The 19,576-nt window shown below is 40.9% G+C and overlaps 1 protein-coding gene and 2 long non-coding RNA genes across 3 annotated transcripts; all 3 read left to right on the forward strand.

The window, feature by feature from the left end:
• Nucleotides 1-1,029: 1,029 nt before the first annotated feature.
• Nucleotides 1,030-8,483, forward strand: LOC111574172 (alpha-amylase). The gene is made up of 9 exons (XM_023278605.3): nt 1,030-1,235; nt 3,300-3,446; nt 3,732-3,929; nt 5,421-5,651; nt 6,619-6,752; nt 6,999-7,221; nt 7,313-7,434; nt 7,566-7,691; nt 8,250-8,483. The coding sequence occupies exons 1-9, from the start codon at nt 1,068-1,070 to the stop codon at nt 8,437-8,439; spliced, it is 1,539 nt and encodes a 512-aa protein (XP_023134373.2). The 5' UTR covers nt 1,030-1,067; the 3' UTR covers nt 8,440-8,483.
• A 7,535-nt stretch (nt 8,484-16,018) lies between these two features.
• Nucleotides 16,019-17,813, forward strand: LOC129349815 (uncharacterized). Its single transcript, XR_008602948.1, has 3 exons — nt 16,019-17,261; nt 17,447-17,552; nt 17,680-17,813. It is a non-coding gene; the product is annotated as an uncharacterized LOC129349815 (long non-coding RNA).
• A 191-nt stretch (nt 17,814-18,004) lies between these two features.
• Nucleotides 18,005-19,193, forward strand: LOC129349816 (uncharacterized). Its single transcript, XR_008602949.1, has 2 exons — nt 18,005-18,078; nt 18,544-19,193. It is a non-coding gene; the product is annotated as an uncharacterized LOC129349816 (long non-coding RNA).
• Nucleotides 19,194-19,576: the final 383 nt, after the last annotated feature.

Here is a 19,576-nt window from a genome sequence, read left to right on the forward strand (position 1 = left end):
ACAGAGTTTCCAAGGTTTGTAATGTCAAATAAGACAAGGACAGTCACCTAATAAATATTAAAGCTCATCTATGAGATTATATACACTGCCGTTCAAAAGTTTGGGGTCACCCAGACAATTTCATGTTTTCCATGAAAAATCACATTTTTATTCATGTGCTAACATAACTGCACAAGGGTTTTCTAATCATCAATTAGCCTTTCAGCACCATTAGCTAACACAATGTAGCATTAGAACACAGGAGTGATGGTTGCTGGAAATGTTCCTCTGTACCCCTATGGAGATATTCCATTCAAAATCTGTAGTTTCCAGCTAGAATAGTAATTTACTTATGTCTCAACAGTATTTCTGATTCATTCAATGTTATCTTAATAGAAGAAAATTGCTTTCCTTTCAAAAAGAAGGACATTTCTAAGTGACCCTAAACTTTTGAACAGTTTGTGAAGTAAATGATGCTGACTGTCTTTTATTGCTCACACACTAGCCACCCATAGCTCATCAACAAAATACACACACACGCACACACGCACACACGCACGCACACACACACACACACACACACACACACACACACACACACACACACACACACACACACACACACACACACACAATATGTTAATATTGTTGCTGAATGTTTGAATTTTGTTTCGCTGCCATATAATGAGACAAATTTGAGTTTCCGTATGTTTTGACCAACAAAGACGATCAGAGTCCGTGCAGCAGATGCAGTGTGTTGCTGTCAATTCAGGAAGTGCATGAAAAAAAACAAAAGCTTTGGGCTCTTTGGCATATGCTTTGTTTCTTTAAGCAACATTTTCTTTCAACAAAGACATTATGCATATTTCACGTGTTTTAGTTTCCAACTTGTACATGCCTTGAAGCTGTTTTTCCTTCTGCTTGTTTTGAAAGTTAGGAAACCGCGAGAAAGAAGCACCTGTGTAACATCTATGGTGATAATTGTCAGTTTCTCATTGGCTCAGGAGTGAGAGAAGATGCATATATATATATACACACTATGGAGAGGAAGTGAGTTAGTGTGGTTTTCTCTCTCACCCAGGGAAATCATGAAGTTGTTCATTTTGGTAGCTGTGTTCGGGCTCAGCCTCGCCCAGCACAACCCCCACCTCAAACATGGAAGAACGGCCATCGTCCATCTATTTGAGTGGCGCTGGGCCGACATCGCTGCAGAGTGTGAACGCTTCTTGGGTCCCAATGGCTTTGGAGGTGTTCAGGTATGTATGGCTGACCACAGGTGGTGTAAGAAACAAATCTACAGAAGGAGGATATTATCATTATTTTCTATTTTAAAACAAGATATCTACAGTCAACCTGCCTGTTGAAGTTGAACAAATTTACACACAAGTGGCTACAAAGGGTAGTAAAACCAAATGGCTTCAAACATTTGAAATGCCAGTATGTGCACTTCAGTTTTGGTTTGATCACTTTTTTTGTGTCAATGAAAAACAATTAATTTCAAAGAAAATTAATCAGTTTAGATAAATAAGGTGGGTTGAGTGATGGAATAATATTAATATTGATACAAATTGCTTTATAATAATCAGAAAAATAGTCTTTTAAAGGGGGCTTGATAGTCTCTCATTGACTGCTATGCCTTCCCCTTGATTTAACACTAAAGGGAAGAGATGTTACTGACATTTCATGTGAACTTAAACTTCTCACTAAGTGTAGTACTGTTTTTTGATAGTTTCTCAATTTGACCTTTAGATAGATTTCCATGGAACTGCATTATACATTATGAATGTGTTCAATTAGAATTTAGCCCTTCCATTAAAGCTTTCCTGAAGTACATCCACAAAGTCTACTTTGTGGAAGTCTACTTAGTGCATGTACTTCAGGAGAGCTTTAAAGGAAGCACATCCACAAAGTCTATTTTCATATCTTGGGATTATAGTAGAAAACCTTTTTTAGGGCATATCCAAAAAAATATGGGTCTGCTCTCCAATTTGTCATTCATGTTTTCTCCACCACTTATCTGAGGCAGTCATTCACAATTTGTCTCTAACTTCCTCAGGTGTAATAATAGATGTGAGATGTTTGTTAAGTGTAGTTTGGGTTTATGAACAAAAATACAGATGGAGAATAAATTTACTTTCTTGACCAAATTTCCAATTTGTCTTCAAGCGCCAAAGTCGCAATATTGCGACAAGCAACATTGCTGAACATAAGCCATAGCTGCAAATATAGTGCCTCATGTAGTTAGTACTTTACACCAGGAGATGGCGGACATCTGGGACTTCAATCTGAGCATCATTTGTGGGTGTGTTTTCATTCAAAGTTTTGGAGTTTATATAGTTTGAAAACCGCCTCCCGGTCGAAGAGACGAGGGTCGCAGTCGGCGCGTAACAGAGCGCAAGACAGCGAGAGAAAACTCACCATGCCGAGAGGTCTGTTCACCGTTGACAAAGTATTTCATCAAGTAACGGCTGACTCAGATTCTGAAGAGGAATATTCACCCTCTGATGAAGATGTTCAGTCATCCAGTGTGACAGAAAGTGACGCTGCGTCTGTGCGTAACGGCGGCGAGTCCGTGCGCCATGACAGTCCACAAGCAGCACATACTGGAGCCGATGCTTTGCTTCACCGTGTCCGGGGTGGCAGTGGGGGTTGTGGTGGGTGTAGCAGGGGTGGTCAAAACACCGCTAATGGTGAGGTGGGTAGCGGGGATGCAAAAAACCGCGGAAATAGCAGCACACGCGGGAGAAAATGCACTGATATTAGCAGCGGAGGCCGCCGTGCCGTCCACGGCTCCGCCGTAAATGACGATCATGATATGATGGCTGGGTTGTTTGCTTGAGAGATGAACAGTATCACAAGTGGATCAAACATTTTGATGAGCCTGTTGGGTATCGTGGAGACAGGAATCTGACAAATTCTGAGCCAAGCAATGCCATCTTGATCGATAAACATCTGTAAAAGTTATGCAATCCATTTGTCCGCCGCCTGGTGACGTCATAATATGCAAATTAGATGAGTGAATTTACTCCCATCACAAACTTTGGATCATACTGATGATTTTACTCATTTACAGTATGCCTTTATCTCTAATCATTTTCAAGTTACAACCTTTTGAAAAAGTGATATCACAACTGATTGTTTTATTGAAAAAAACTGTGGCGCAAGAAAATGTTCTGTTGAGTAGGAATTCTGATTAACCCTCTGTAGTCCTATGAATAACTAAATTGTAAACTCAATTTAACCCCATGTAGCGACTATGTTCCATCTGCAAAGAATTCCTTTTTAAAAAATGATAATTGTTTTCTCTGTGCGCTGTTCAGATCTCTCCTCCAAATGAGCACATTTTGGTGAACGGTCCCTTTAGACCCTGGTGGCAGAGATACCAACCAATCGGCTACAAGTTGTGTTCCAGATCTGGCAATGAGAACGAGCTGAGGGACATGATCACCAGATGCAACAACGTTGGGGTAAAGTACATTACAGCAGTGTTTTAGTGAGCATTAGGAACGTCGTTGTATAATGTTTGACAGCTCCTTGTAAGTGTACTTGAACTTGTACAAATCTACAAATTCTTATCAGATACATTTTCGGAAGCTTAACACTTTTTGCATTAGTACAAAAGTGTTTCATGATAACAGACACCTGCTATTTTAGGAGTTACTGGACCACCGACATAGCAAATCAACAGTGGACAGTGCACTTCTGGCATGTATCTGTGATGTGAGAATCTTCCATCCTCTATGTAACCACAGGTCAACATCTATGTGGATGCTGTCATCAACCATATGTGCGGAGCTGGTGGTGGAGAGGGAACCCACTCCTCATGTGGAAGCTGGTTCAGTGCCAACAGGAAGGACTTCCCTACAGTCCCCTTTTCTCACCAGGACTTCAATGACTACAAGTGCCGGACTGGCAGTGGAAATATTGAGAACTATGGTGATGCCAATCAGGTAATGAATGTCACTGAGAAAAACTAATGGAACAGCAATGACATTTTTTCCTTACTGTCATTTCATTTTTCACAAGTTTTCACTGCAATGGTAACATAACCCGTTTAATCCCACTGGCAACAATTGTTGCCGCTCATTTTTCTTTTAATTTTTACTCTCTCAAAGTGTTGTTTTGACTTTGGACAGCTAATGCAAGTTTTAAAATCAAAGAATAGGTTGTCTCCTGTAAATTTCATCAGTGTCATGTAACTAGTGTGAATGGTCACATGAATAGGCCTCTTTACTTCCTGATAGATAGATGATAGATGATAGAAGGAGATGTCTGCCTCAAACTTGTACAAGAAGAATTTATTTAAATATCTTAATTAACAGATAGAACTGAAATATTTTGTACGTACATTTTTAAAAGGGTCTACTACTGATATATAATGAGAATTTTATGCCTGCATGCATCTTTTGATCATAAGAGTAAACGTAAGCATGGCAACATTTGTTGCCGCTAGCATAATACATAGTCCAATACATACATACATAGTTAATACATAGTCCATCCAATAAACCAGGTTTTGTGACCTATAGAGGAACTGCAGCAGACTGCATGAAACAAACTAAAGCAGACCCTGTTGATTTGTTCCTGCTGATGTATCCTCTAACTCTAAAGGTGCTCACAAGATGATTCCATACACAAAGCAGCTATCAATTGCATGAAAGCATTATGTACACTCATCCTCTGGCCATGATGTTAGTGGTCAGTAAATAGTCAATCTAAGCTACTGCCACAATGTTAATTTATTTTATTTTGTAAACTATGGTCAGTTCTTATTTTGTAAGATCAAACACTCTTAGCTCTACAATTATTTAACTTTTTTATGAGACTGTGAAATGCAGTAATTGCAATGTTGTCAATTTTAGTTCTCTTCAGTATGCATTGCCATGGTATCTTTATGTATCTTATAAAGTTGTGAACACACTTATAACCATGCCTAGTTATCATATATTACACTTATTAGTGTTATTCTTACTTTTTAAAAAAATGTGTAAATAGGTCAAACTGAAGATTTTGTGTAAATTTAGACTATGCGGTTTCCAATCGGCAACAATTGCTGTCGAGTATAAAACCTACATTTTCACAAACAAAACCAACATGAAATGAAAAAATGTATTCATATTATGTGTTAGGGAGGTCTAAGGAGTGAAATACATGCACTTATTTTGCAGGGAATAATTTGGGATTAAACGGGTTAGCTATGATTATTGTTTTGTGTGTTTGTTTTTGTATTACAAGTCTGAATATGGAGTGTATATTGTTTTGGTAACTTTTGAATAAAACCTATATATATATATATATATATATATATATATATATATATATATATATATATATATATATATATATATGGTCCATGCAATAGAATTAAAATTAGAATTAGTATCAGTGTTGATCGTGATAAATGATGTAGATTGGATGTAAACAGTCATTTACTGCTCCAGGTGCGTGACTGTCGTCTGGTCGGTCTGTTGGACCTTGCCTTGGAGAAAGATTATGTTAGGAGCAAGGTGGCTGACTACATGAACAGCCTGATTGACATGGGTGTGGCTGGATTCAGAGTAGATGCCACCAAGCACATGTGGCCTGGTGACCTGTCTGCTGTCTATGGCCGTCTACACAACCTTAATACCAGATGGTTCTCTGGTGGCTCCAGACCCTTCATCTTCCAGGAGGTCAGTTTTTTCATTTAAGTTTATATTCACACAGCAATGTTGGACTCTTGAAAATAAACAAGAAAAATAACAAGGACAAAACCATCAACATACACAACATATTCATATTGTAGCATAAAGGATATACAGGAAACTGTAGGTGCATATTTCATCACGCTGTGTGGCTGCATCTCACTATGGTGTCTGTAGTAATTAAAACTACTTGAGTCAGAATGCGAAACAGTTACAACCTCTTAAGGCTGTTTGAGTATCAACCAAACTAAGAAAATCAGGAATAAAAATCACAAGGGGAACATGCCATGTTCTAACATTTCTTGATTACAGTAATACAGATAAATATGAAGGCATCAGCATATCTGCTTTTTTCACCAACCTAAAACCATGAACTCATTGTGCTGTGTACTCAGTGAATTACTTGAGTCACTGACATTATTTAATCTATGCATCGATTCCAAATAAACTTCTGTCAGAATTTTGCAAACTTATTTCATGACACTTAATTTGGAACATAATTTGGATCATTAGATTTATGTGCACCGTCATGTAGAGAAAGAAAAGCAAGGTTTTACACTTTTTGCTTCAGTCACAATTGAAGAACTTGTTTCTCACACTGTATTAAAGGCTATGATTCCTTTAATAACTGTCCCTGTCTTTAGCTCATTTTAGCTTTGAAGCTGTAATGGTGCCATAATATAAAAGGTTCAAGCTGAGAGTGCTCAAGTCAAAATCAATAAAAGTAAAGCTCAAAAACTGACTGTGATCTTTAGAATATATATGCCATGTATTCACTAAAAACCATGAAGGATATTCACATTTAACAACAGACACATGTTTTTTTTAAATATCATTTATGTCATTTTGTATCAGATTTTGTCAGTTCACAACTCACTGATATGGTGCAGTTAATCTAAACTATACCTATTTACAGAGCATGGATGCTATAAGTTAGGTACTGTTTTTGCCCTAGGTTATTGATCTGGGAGGTGAGCCCATCACATCTGGACAGTACACCCATCTGGGAAGAGTGACCGAGTTCAAATATGGCGCCAAACTGGGAACTATCTTCAGAAAATGGAATGGTGAAAAGCTGTCTTACACCAAGTAAGTGTGTTTGTGTCAGTGTGCCCAAATCCTACAGTATAACACAGTGATGTAACAGAGGAGGTTAATTAACCAAGAGATAACAATCATTAATTAAAATAACTGCTAGATTTAACAGATAGATTCTTAGTTGCATCAGTCCTGTTTGACCAGAAGTGGTGCATTTAAGAGGTTCTGAGTTGAAATAGTATGGAAATACTTTGTCCAAAATAATAGTTATTAGTAAAATTGTATTCATGTGTCCAGGAACTGGGGAGAGGGATGGGGCTTCATGTCCAGCGGAAACGCTCTGGTGTTTGTTGACAACCACGACAACCAGAGAGGTCATGGTGCTGGTGGTGCATCCATTCTTACCTTCTGGGACTCCAGACTCCACAAGATGGCTGTCGGCTACATGCTTGCTCACCCTTATGGAGTAACCAGGGTCATGTCTAGCTACCGATGGAACCGACACATTGTGAATGGAAAAGTATGCTGTCTCTTTGGTAATGTCGAAATGTAGTCATGCAATAGTGTGTATGTGGAACAGTTTTGTTAAACATATTTGCTGATCATTGAAGGATCAGAATGACTGGATGGGCCCTCCCAGCCATGGTGATGGATCCACCAAGCCTGTTCCCATCAACCCTGACCAGACATGTGGAGATGGATGGGTGTGTGAGCACAGATGGCGTCAGATCAAGTGAGTTGATAGAAAGCAAGAGATGCATACTGCTGACTTTACACATAGAACATGATTCACTTCTGCTTGGTCACATGGATGTGAAAAGTTTGATGTAAGATGGATTTTATTTTGATGTATCTCCTGTTTAGGAACATGGTCACTTTCCGTAATGTGGTCAATGGACAGCCTCAGTCCAACTGGTGGGACAACCAGAGCAACCAGGTTGCCTTTGGACGTGGTAATCGTGGTTTCATCGTCTTTAACAATGATGACTGGTAAGAACTTGACAATGTAACTGGTAGTGAAAAAAATTAACTTCACATTAAAAAGAAGTTAAAAAAAATGTATGGAACTGGAGGCGGGTGCATGTCAGCATCTACCAGATTGTTGGGGCCCTTATGAAAATATTTTTCACATGAACATCACCAATATGATGGTATGTAATATGTTGTAATAGGGTGGCCCCTGCTGACTCTTAAAATCCTTTACTATCAACATTCGGGATATAACCAATTCCCAATCCAAATTTCTATAGCCAAGAAGAATATCTAAAATTGTGAAAATGTAATTATCTTGTCATTGAACAGAAGACACCTTTCAGAATTTTCAAAAAGTAATATAATCTTATCTTCATTTATGTACGGTATTTTTATCACTTCTCTTTCCATGATGCAAAGCCTGTCTCCCCCTATCCAATATACTACTCATTTACAATTTATGTTTGTATTTTGGAGAAAATAAGCAAAGTAGGAAGGCAAGATTCCCCCCAAAAATGTTTATTTTGACATTGGACTGTTGTTTACAACAATATGTCCCTTGTCTTCATCGTCCAGGGACCTGGATGTGACCCTCAGCACTGGCATGCCTGGTGGTACCTACTGTGACGTCATTTCTGGCCAGAAGGAAGGAAACAGGTGCACTGGGAAGCAGATCCAAGTTGGTGGTGATGGCCGTGCCCACTTCAGGATCAGCAACAGAGATGAAGACCCCTTTGTTGCCATCCATGCTGAATCTAAGCTGTGAACACATTGTTACAGTTAAAATAAATCATAACTTTTAAACTTGAATGGTGAACATATTGAATTAATTATTCATGATATGGGGTGGCAAGGTGGGGTAATGTCTAGCACTGTCACATCACAGCTGGAAGGTTCTACCTATCGACTGGCCCTGTTGTGGTGGTTGTATCAGGCACCTTTTATTGGCCGAGCGTAGTGAGCGGGAGGGAGTGTAGACCTGACCGTGCATGCAGGGAGGCCTGTCAGTAAGGAGTTGCAGTAGTTGATGGTGATAATACAAGAGCCTGGAGTTGTGCTGTATGTTCAGGCAGGAATGGTCTGATCTTCCTGATGTTGCAAAGGGCAAATCGACACGATCGAGCAACAGAGGCCACATGAGCCTTGAAGGTTAGTTGGTCATCCATCATGACACCCAAGTTTCTGGCAGACTTTGTGGGTTTGAGTTGAGTTGATTCAAGCTGGATGTTGATTTCTTGTTGTATAGAGGAACTGGCTGGAATGACAAGGAGCTCAGTCTTGGAGAGGTTGAGTTGAAGACTCAGCCGTTTTCTTTCATCCATGCCGAGATATCTGCAAGGCACGATCGGATGCAGGCAGAGACAGTGCAGTCGTCCGAGGGGAACAGCAGGACGAGCAAGGTATCATCAGTCTAGATATGCATGTGTTACGTTAAGTGGAAATTTGTGAATCCACGTGAGAATGCACAGAGTGGCAATACGGTGGGTGTAGTCAGATTTCTTTATTCAGAATAAACCAATAATTGGCCACTATGGCCAGAAACTCGCTAAAGGAGGGAAGGGAGGAGGATGGCAGGCTTCGGAGGCTCGGCAGTCAGAGAAGCACACGACGACGTCCAAGAACGAGTGGCTGCTGGCGTGCAGCGGAGACGCCGAGTCCGGCAGCAGGGCAGACGTGGTCGGTGCTGATGCGGCTCTTTCAACATCACACTCTGTCATCCAGGACACCCAGGCAGAGTATCAGGCCCAAGTTGTGTCCAGGTGTCGCATCGCCCCCACAGGTACCTAGTACATAACATATTCAGAAATTCAGATTCAGATTCACTTTATTGTCATTGCAACAAGTGCAACGAAAGGTAAGGTGCAGGCCATACAGTGCAAAATACTATATATCTCTCTATATATATATATATATATATATATATATCTATATCTATATCTATATCTATATATATATATATATATATATATATATATATATATATATATATATATATATATATATATATATATATATATATATATAAAGCCTTGTAATAATAAAAACAAAAGCACAAAATGACAAGATGGATTTGATTTAAAAAGGCATCGTTAAAACACGGGTTGAGGTATTTACATAAGAGCAGAGAAAAACTGTAGACTTAATGTCTGTCAAAGTCCAGATACTAATGTGCCTCAAATCTGATACGTGTTAGATTCACGTCTGAAACAATAATGCTCAGTTTGCCCTGAATGTAATTGTGGAATTTTGAAGAAACATTATTACACCTACGGTACTTCAGTCCTGCCCACAGCTGCTGATTGTCAGATTATTCCCTCTGACTTTAATAAACACCTGCAGCATCACGTAGCAGGGAAAACTATCAGTTCTTCTCTATGCGCATTTCAGCACGTGGCACGGCAGCGGCGACTTCATTACGATGTGAGATCAATAATATTCAGTCACACCAGACATGACAGCTGTTCCACACAGATTCTAGGTTTATATGGTTTAATTATTTGTGTTGTGTGGATGAATCCTGAGGTACATCAATGCTGCCAGGACACTTTTATTAAGATTACGCACAAAATTACAGTTATAAACCTCGGTTCCTCTTAATGTCTGACTGAATATTACACTCGTTCACAGACTACTGGAGTGCTTGAGCTCTGACTGGACATGATATGAACCTCAGTGATGCTGTGTGTGGACGCATCAGCTGCTGAAGGACTACAACATGATTTTAGTACAGTAATTTGCTTGTCGGAATCTTGTTCCCACTAAAATGCTTCAATCCGAGGCTGATCTTATCAGGAAAGATTCAGCTAGCTTTGAGGCTCCCTACATTTCTGACAAGTGATGGAAACTCACGCACATACGTGGAAAAACGTCATTTTTAAAACAAAGAAATTGCCAATATGGATTATTGATTTAGCTCCATATCAGAACTGGTCAAGCACAGACGTGCATCGTCATGGCAACAGAAGGTGACGCGCACCTATAAAAGGCCTGCTGACCTCCATACGTTCCCCTTTTGCATTCGGACATTGATTTGACCCTCTGCAAATTCACAAGCCTGCTGTTTAAGCTAGCTGTTTTGGACACCTGGAAAGTTAAGAGAAGAAACTCAGCGGATTGAAGAAGAAGAAGCTCCTTTACCACCTAGAGACCTGCCAGATCGACCGTCAACATGAAGGTAAGAAAATTCAGTTCATGATTTTCTCATCAGCTTCTCTGAGCACTTTAAAAACACTTTCATTCCAAAAAAAAAAATTTATTGAATGTAAAGTTAGTTAATTAACGCAATTTTTGATGGATTTCTTGTTGTAAATTTGTTATTTCTGCGTTTTACTGTATAGCAGTACGGGGACATGTGTTGATAAAACTGTTGTTTTGTTTTGGAATCATGAATTTTGTCTAATTTAACATGGAAAGTTTTGGGGGACATGGAAATGGTCCATTTTTCATAAAATGCTGCAAACGTGAACCACTGAAGGTCCTCAGAGCCTCCTTTTAAAGTTTCCGATTTCAAGTTCAATTTATTATGATGTGGATATTGATTTAAATGTGCTGAGACCAGTAAAATAAAGAATTTATATGACTTAGAATCAAAGGTTTAGAAAACAAGATGGCGACTGGGCCATTTTTCATAAAATGCTCCAAATGTGTATCTTTGGTGACCATGGAGACCATGGAATGTATTTTACAGCTGTTAATGGAGAATGTGGCACCATAAGACCCTGTTTTACAACTTTGTCATTTAAAATTCAATCTAATACGATGTTATGCAGCAGATGTGGTTAATAAATGTGATTGTGGATTGTGAATATATACATATTATATATATATATATATATATATATATATATATATATATATATATATATATATACATATATATATATATATATATTTATATATATATATATATATATATATATATATATATATATATATATATATATACATATTCACAACAATATATATATATATGTAGACATATTAGTAAAACCATGTTTAAAACGCTAAATATTTCACTGTGCATGGTTCAGGAAACAGGGGAAACTGTAAATCATGTCCACATCAAAAATGTGGGTTTTTAAAAACAGTAATTGTCATAATAATAATAATAATAATAATAATAATAATAATAATAATAATAATAATAATAATAATAATAATAATAATAATAATTATTATTATTATTATTATTATTATTATTATTATTATTATTATTATTATATTATTATCTAATAGTAGTAGTCGTAGTAGTATTATAGAAAATATAATATAGAATACAATAATTATTATTGTGTTTATATTTTGCTATTATTTTTATTTAGATACTTTACAGATATTTCCTGTTATTTCCAATATTTTTAACATATAATCACAGTTTTTTATTGTATTATTATTGTTTAAAAAAAAAAGTGAAATACTGTATTGTCCAAATTAAAAACAACAGCAAATATCAGTATTTATATTTTCCAAATTAATTTGAAATACAATGATAATAACAATAATGATAATAATAACAACAACAACGATAATAATAATAATAATAATAATAATAATAATAATAATAATAATAATAATAATAATAACAATAACGATAATAATAATAATAATAATAATAATAATAATAATAATAATAATAATAATAATAATAATAATAATAATAATAATAATAATAATAATAACAATAACAATAATAGGGCTGCACAGTGGAGTAGTGGTTAGCACTTTCGCCTTGCAGCAAGAAGGTCCCTGGTTCGCGTCCCGGCTTTCCCGGGATCTTTCTGCATGGAGTTTGCTTGTTCTCCCTGTGCATGCGTGGGTTTTCTCCGGGTACTCCGGCTTCCTCCCACAGTCCAAAAATATGCTGAGGTTAATTGATTATTCTAAATTGCCCGTAGGTGTGAATGTGAGAGTGCTTGTTTGTCTTTGTATGTGGCCCTGCGACAGACTGGCGACCTGTCTAGGGTGTCCCCTGCCTTCGCCCGAGTCAGCTGGGATAGACTCCAGCCCCCCATGACCCTAATGAGGATTAAGCGGTGTATAGATAATGGATGGATGGAATAACAATAATAATAATAATAATAATAATAATAATAATAATAATAATAATAATAATAATAATAATAATAATAATAATAATAATAATAATAATAATAATAATAATTTCACTAATTGTAGTAGTAGTGGTAGTATTACAGAAAATATAATATAAAATATAATAAGAATTATTATGGTTATATTTTTACATTGTTTTTCATTTAAATACTTCACAGATATTTCTTGTTATTTTCACTATTTTTAACCGATTTTAACTTTAAAAAAAAATAGATTTACTGTTTTACATTTTGATGTACAGTATATATGTAATTTGGAGTTAAAATAAGTGTAATAGATATGAAACAAGGGAGAAATAAATCGAGGAACATTCATGAGAGCTGGTTTGTGATGTTGCAGAGCTCTGTGTGTTTTTAGTCTCTGCTCACTAAAGACAAACAAAGTCAGGATTTAAGTTCAGAAGATTTCATTCTGAATCAATCTCTGAGCAGAAATGTGAAACATCTTCCTGAAATCCTGAAACTGGAGTCGATCAAAGACTCCATGTGCAGCAACATGTTCTCCTCTGATGCTCCTCGCTGAGTTCCTCTGAGGTTCTCTTCAGCATCCCTCTTTGAGCAGCTTCACCTCTTTGCTCCGGTTTCCTGAGAGTCTGTGTTGAAATGTTTCTTTTGTTTCTTCTTCCAGAGGACGTCGGACTGCAGCTCCTCGCCGGACTGCTTCAGGTGCAGTACACCTCCATGCTCTCCTTCCTCCTTCCCTCCCTCCAAGCGTCCTTGCTGTTCTTCCCCCCTCTCTCCTCTCTCCTCCCCCTCCTTTTCCGTCTTTCACCCTTATTTTTCTCCCATTCCTCCCCCTGTCTCTTCTCCCTCTCCCCCTCCTCTTTCCCCATTCTCTCCTCCCTCACTCCTTCCTCTTTCCTCCCCTCCTCCCCCTCTCACTCTTTCTTTTTCTCCCCTCCCTCCCCCATTCTCTCCTATGTCCTTCCCCTCCTCTTTCCCTTCTCACTCTTCTTTTTCTCCCCTCCCTCCCCAATTCTCTCCTATGTCCTTCCCCTCCTCTTTCCCTTCTCACTCTTCTTTTTCTCCCCTCCCTCCCCCATTCTCTCCTATGTCCTTCCCCTCCTCCTTCCCTTCCTGCTCTTCTTTTTATCCCTTCTTTTGCCCCGTCTCTGCTCCTCTTCCTCCTCCCATCTCTCCCTCTCCTAATCCCCCTCTCTCCCCCTCCTCCTCCTCTTCCTCCTCCCGTCTCTCCTCCTCCTCTTCCTCCCCCCGTCCCTCCTCATCCTCCTCCCTCTCCCCTTCTCCCCCTCACTCTTCCCTTTTTCCCATTCCTCTGCCTCTCCCTCTCATCTCCTCCCCGTCCTCCTCCTCCTCCTCCTCCTCCCCCTCACCCCCTTCCCACTCTTTTTTTAATCCCTTCTTTCGCCCCGTCTCTGCTCCTCTTCCTCCTCCCGTCTCTCCCTCTCCTAATCCCCCTCTCTCTCTCCCCTCCTCCTCCTCTTCCTCCCCCCCGTCCCTCCTCATCCTCATCTCCTCCTCCTCCTCCTCCTCCTCTTCCCCCTCCCGTCTCTCCTCCTCCTCTATCTCCTCCTTCTCCCCATCTCTCTCCTCCCCCTCCCTTTCTCCCCCTCACTATTCCCTTTTCCCATTCCTCTGCCTCTCCCTCTCATCTCCTCCCCGTCCTCCTCCTCCTCCTCCTCCTCCCCCCTCACCCCCTTCCCACTTTTTTTTTAATCCCTTCTTTTGCCCCGTCTCTGCTCCTCTTCCTCCTCCCGTCTCTCCCTCTCCTAATCCTCCTCTCTCCCTCTGCCCCTCCTCCTCCTCCCCCTCCCCCCCGTTCCTCCTCATCCTCTTCCCCCTCCCGTCCCCCCCTCCTCCTTCCCTTCCTCCTCCTCCTCATCTCTCTCCTCTCCCTTCTCTTCTCCCCGTCACTCTTCCCTTTCTCCCATTCCTCCGCCTCTCTCTCCCATCTCCTCCCCCTCCTCCCCCCCCTCACTCCTCCTCTTTTCCCCTCTCTCCCCCTCTCTCTCCAATCTGCTCCCGCTCCTTTTTTCTCCTCCCCCGGGTCCTCTTCCCGTGACACTGATTGGGTGCTGGAGTCGCAGGATTTCGGAACATGAGAACCAAATCTCCCTCACTCTTTCCTCTCTCCTCCCCCTCCTCTTCCACCTCTCACCCTTCCTTTTCTTCCCTACCTCCCCCATTCTCTCCTATCTTCTCCACCTCCTCCTTCCCTTCCCGCTCTTCTTTTTATCCCTTCTTTCGCCCCGTCTCTGCTCCTCTTCCTCCTTCCATCTCTCCTTCTCCTAATCCCCCTCTCTCCCTCTCCTCCTCCTCTTCCTCCCCCCGTCTCTCCTCATCCTCCTCCTCCTCCTCATCCCTCTCCTCCCCCTCCTCTTCCCCCTCGCGTCTCTCCTCCTCCTCCCCCTCCTCCTCCTCCTTATCCCTCTCCTCCCCCTCCTCTTCCTCCTCCCGAAGGAGGAGGGAGAGGAAAGAGGAAGGAGTGAGGGAGGAATGGGAGAGAAAGAAGAATGAGAGGGGGAGAAGAGGGATAAGGAGGAGGAGGAGGTGGATGAGGAGAGACGGGGGAGGAAGAGGAGGGGGAGGAGGAGGGATAAGGAGGAAAGAGTGAGGGAGATTTTGTTTTCCTCCTCCTCCACCTCCTCCTCCTCATCCCTCTCCTCCCCCTCCTCTTCTCCCTCTCGCTCTTCTTTTTCTCCCATTCCTCTGCCTCTCTCTCCAATCTCCTCCAGCTCCCTTGTTCTCCTCCCCCTCTCATTCTTCCTTCTCTCCCATTCCTCCCTCACTCCTTCCTCTTTCCTCTCCCTCCTCTTCCACCTCTCACCCTTCCTTTTCTTCCCTACCTCCCCCATTCTCTCCTATCTTCTCCACCTCCTCCTTCCCTTCCTGCTCTTCTTTTTATCCCTTCTTTCGCCCCGTCTCTGCTCCTCTTCCTCCTCCCGTCTCTCCTTCTCCTTATCCCGCTCTCTCCCTCTCCTCCTCCTCTTCCTCCCCCCATCTCTCCTCATCCTCCTCCTCCTTCTCATCCCTCTCCTCCCCCTCCTCCTCCTCCTCCCGAAGGAGGAGGGAGAGGAAAGAGGATGGAGTGAGGGAGGAATGGGAGAGAAGGAAGAATGAGAGGGGGAGGAGAGGGATAAGGAGGAGGAGGAGGAGGTGGATGAGGAGAAGAGACGGGAGGGGGAAGAGGAGGGGGAGGAGAGGGATGAGGAGGAAAGAGTGAGGGAGATTTTGTTCTCCTCCTCCTCCCCCTCCTCCTCCTCCTTATCCCTCTCCTCCCCCTCCTCTTCCCCCTCACGTCTCTCTTCCTCCTCCACCTCCTCCTCCTCCTTATCCCTCTCCTCCCCCTCCTCTTCTCCCTCACGCTCTTCTTTTTCTCCCATTCCTCCCCCTCTCTCTCCAGTCTCCTCCAGCTCCCTTGTTCTCCTCCCCCCAGATCCTCCTCCACTGCCACTGACCAAGCACTGGAGTTGCAGGATTTCGGAGGATGAGAACTAAATCTTCCTTCGGAGGCTGCCTCCACTCTCCTTCCCCTCCAACTTTTTCTGGTCAGCGACCTCCTGACAAACATGCAGGAGGACCCCTCTAACTATGTTTTACTAACCAATGTGTGAGTTTCTCTCCCCAGAAGCCTCCTGCCCTACCTAAGAGGGCTGCTGGACCTCCTGCTGGCCAGTCTCCATTTAAGAAGGTTCGCAAATCTTCCATTTCATTAAATTTACCTAGTTTTATTTTCAACATTTTAGCTACATGTGATTTTCTGGATGTGATCTGATCAGATTTTATTTGAATCAGTCTGTTGTGATTATGTCTGATCAGATCTATTCCAACTTTATTTGAATGGATTTTCTTGGATTGTATTTTGTGTGATTCTATCGGAGCTCGGTTCTTGTCGGTGGAACTCTGGTCAGGGTTTCCTGTTAGAGGTGTGGGTGGATCTGGGAGGGATCGTGGGATACCTCCAGTGGTCCCCCCCTTACAGTGAAGCTCCACTCTGTCAGAAGGTGAACAGGATGCAGACGGCATGTTACACAGGAGTAACATGTATGTCTGTATCCCACCCTGGACCCACAGTGGAGTCCACAGTGACAAGATCACAGTTCAGGAGAGTCACACTGGGATTTAAAAGGGGGGTCAAATGTCTTATTTAAGATAATAAATGTAGTGTGAGGGTGAAGGTCTCGCTGCCAGAGGGAAGTTTCCAGAAAAAAAGGTACGTACGGATCCCTGTGAATGCTGCTGTATGAAAAGGTGAGTTTGGGATTTTGATTTTGCATTCGTATATCTAATATTTTGAAATCTCAACAATAGTAACACTTGGAGAAGATTCTGCTGCGTTTTTCTTTTTGATTTCTTTCAGACTGATGACCCCGGGACCCAAGACCAAGACAAGGATGAACCCAAAAGACGACTTAAAGACGAGTGACCGAGCCCCAACAGAGATGAAGCCAGAGATGACGACCAGCCTGTGAGGAGAAAAAAGAACAACTTTACTGAGACTTTACTGGATGCACTGGTAATTTAAATGTGCTTGAGAAAGAATGACCCAACAGACACTGCATGGTTACACAGGGGTTTAGTATGTAGCATATCACAGTCTGAGAAAACGTAGTTATTTTTGTCAGAATCAATAGAAAAATGTATCTGTATCAGTTTGTTGTTTGTTTGTTTGTTTGTTTTAAAAAAACAAAAAAAAACTAGGTGCTTCAATGACACCAAGCAGATTCAGACAGGATGGAACAGAGATGATGGGAGGCAGATCCAGGACCAGTGCATGACCATCGCAAGACCATTCAGTTAACACAAGGTAAGTTCATGAAATAAACTGGCTAATTAGATATTTTATGTTAAAATGAGCATATGCAGTAAATCAGCTCAAATGTAATTATTTATCTCGAGTCAATAAAAGTTTTCTCTCTTTTTGCTGTCTTTAGAGCTCTCTCTCCAAGATCCTCAATCTAATGAAAGATCAGATAAACAAACCAGACAAGGAACAGCCCAGAAGGAAGTCGGAGCACCCAGAGGAAACCCACACAGTCGCAGAGAGAACATGAACAGAAAGAACCAGACTGAGCAGCCAGGTTGGTATCAATGTAATACAATGTACCTTGTGATAGTGAATTGTTCAGACTGCTACCTCGAATCTGAATCTCACAACACACGTCTGTGATTTGTTTCTTCCATCACTGTGACTCAAAACTAAAGAAGATAAGGAGATGGTTGGAGGAGCCCCAGGACAGCAGAACCAGGCCAGGAAGAATGAAGAAGATGAAGACCAGCCCCAAATGGACAAGAAGAAGAAGAAGAAGAGCAAGCTCCAGATTTCTCCAATGGTAAACTCCCCAAATTCATTGCTTTTACAGATAAGTAATTGATATCCTGATATTTTTCTTATTACACCAAACGAAAAAGGTGACTTTGAACACTAAAATGAGTCCTGTTGGTTGCAGGTAAGCTTTGTAATGTCTGTAAGTTCTGTTAGTTGTTCATTTCCCATCTGCCTGTCCCTCAGAGTTTCTGTCTGAATTTTCGGAGTTCTTCACTGATTTAGTCTCAATACAGACAGAGTCATTATAACAGATGACTTAAATATCCATGTAGATGCTGTGAATGACAGCTTCAACTGCATTTAGCTCATCGTTAGACTCAGTCGGTTTTTCTCAAAATGTTAATATTCCAACCCAGGCTGCTGGAGGATTTCCCATGATGCACTGAGCACCTCTCCTCTCCTCTATATCTCTTCATACAGTTAGACGCCACCTTTGTATGTCACTGACTTGGTGTTTTGTCCTCTGCAGGTTTCTCTGGATCTGGAGCTGCATGTTTCTTATCTGCTGTTATTGGCCTCAGCGACCTCCACAGTCTTCATGTTCTCTTCCTCCTCTCTACCCTCAACCCAACCACAGTTGTTTTTTTTTTTTACTTCCCAGATGGGAGGTTTTTTTTTTCCTCACCCCAATTGGAGTTTTTTTTTTGTACTTCCCAACAACAGGAAGTTTTTTTTTTCCTCCACACTGGTACCACATGCTTGATTTGATCATACTGCAAAAAGAGAAATCCTCAAATAAAAATCAAAACAACACAATAGAACTGTATCTTTTTGTTTAAAAGTGTAACATAATGAACCCTTCCATTTATGCTTATTTTTGGACAACGTGTTCTGTGGTTAGAAAATTATATTAGTCTAAAAAACATGGTTTCAAACCACAGGTTTCTCAAAAACACCTGGACTCCATCTTAAAACTACACAGCATTTGAACATACTGCTGGGTGTGTAATAACTTGGAGTAAATACACAAGATAGTAAATGTTTGACAGTAAAATTAGACTTTTTTTTGCTGCACATTAAGGACTAAAAATGGTAAATAATTTCTGTATAACTTGGTGTCAGATGTTTAAGAAACAAGATGGCGATTGGGCCACGTTTCATAAAATGCTCCAAATATCATCCAACGTGTGTGAATCACTGAAGGTCCTCAGAGCCTCTTTTTAAGTCTGGAGACTGTGCTGGTCAGTCCATGTTTTCAAGCTGACCATCCTGCTCTTTTTTCCTGAAGTAGTTGTGGCATAGCTTGGACTTACAATTTGGGTCATTATCTTGCTGTAGGATGAACCCCTGATCAACTAGGAACATACCAGAGGGTACTGCATGGTGCTGCAGAATGCTGAGTTGGCTGTTTTGGTTCAGGGTTCCTCTCACTCTGTACAAGTCACTGATCCTGGATCCAGCAAAACAGCCTCAGACCATCACGCTTCCTCCTCCATGTTTGACAGTTGATGTCACACACTGAGGAATCATCCTTTGGCCTACTAAACGGCATACAAAAGTCC

This window comes from Amphiprion ocellaris, chromosome 10, assembly GCF_022539595.1.
Source record: "Amphiprion ocellaris isolate individual 3 ecotype Okinawa chromosome 10, ASM2253959v1, whole genome shotgun sequence".
NCBI lineage: Eukaryota > Metazoa > Chordata > Actinopteri > Pomacentridae > Amphiprion > Amphiprion ocellaris.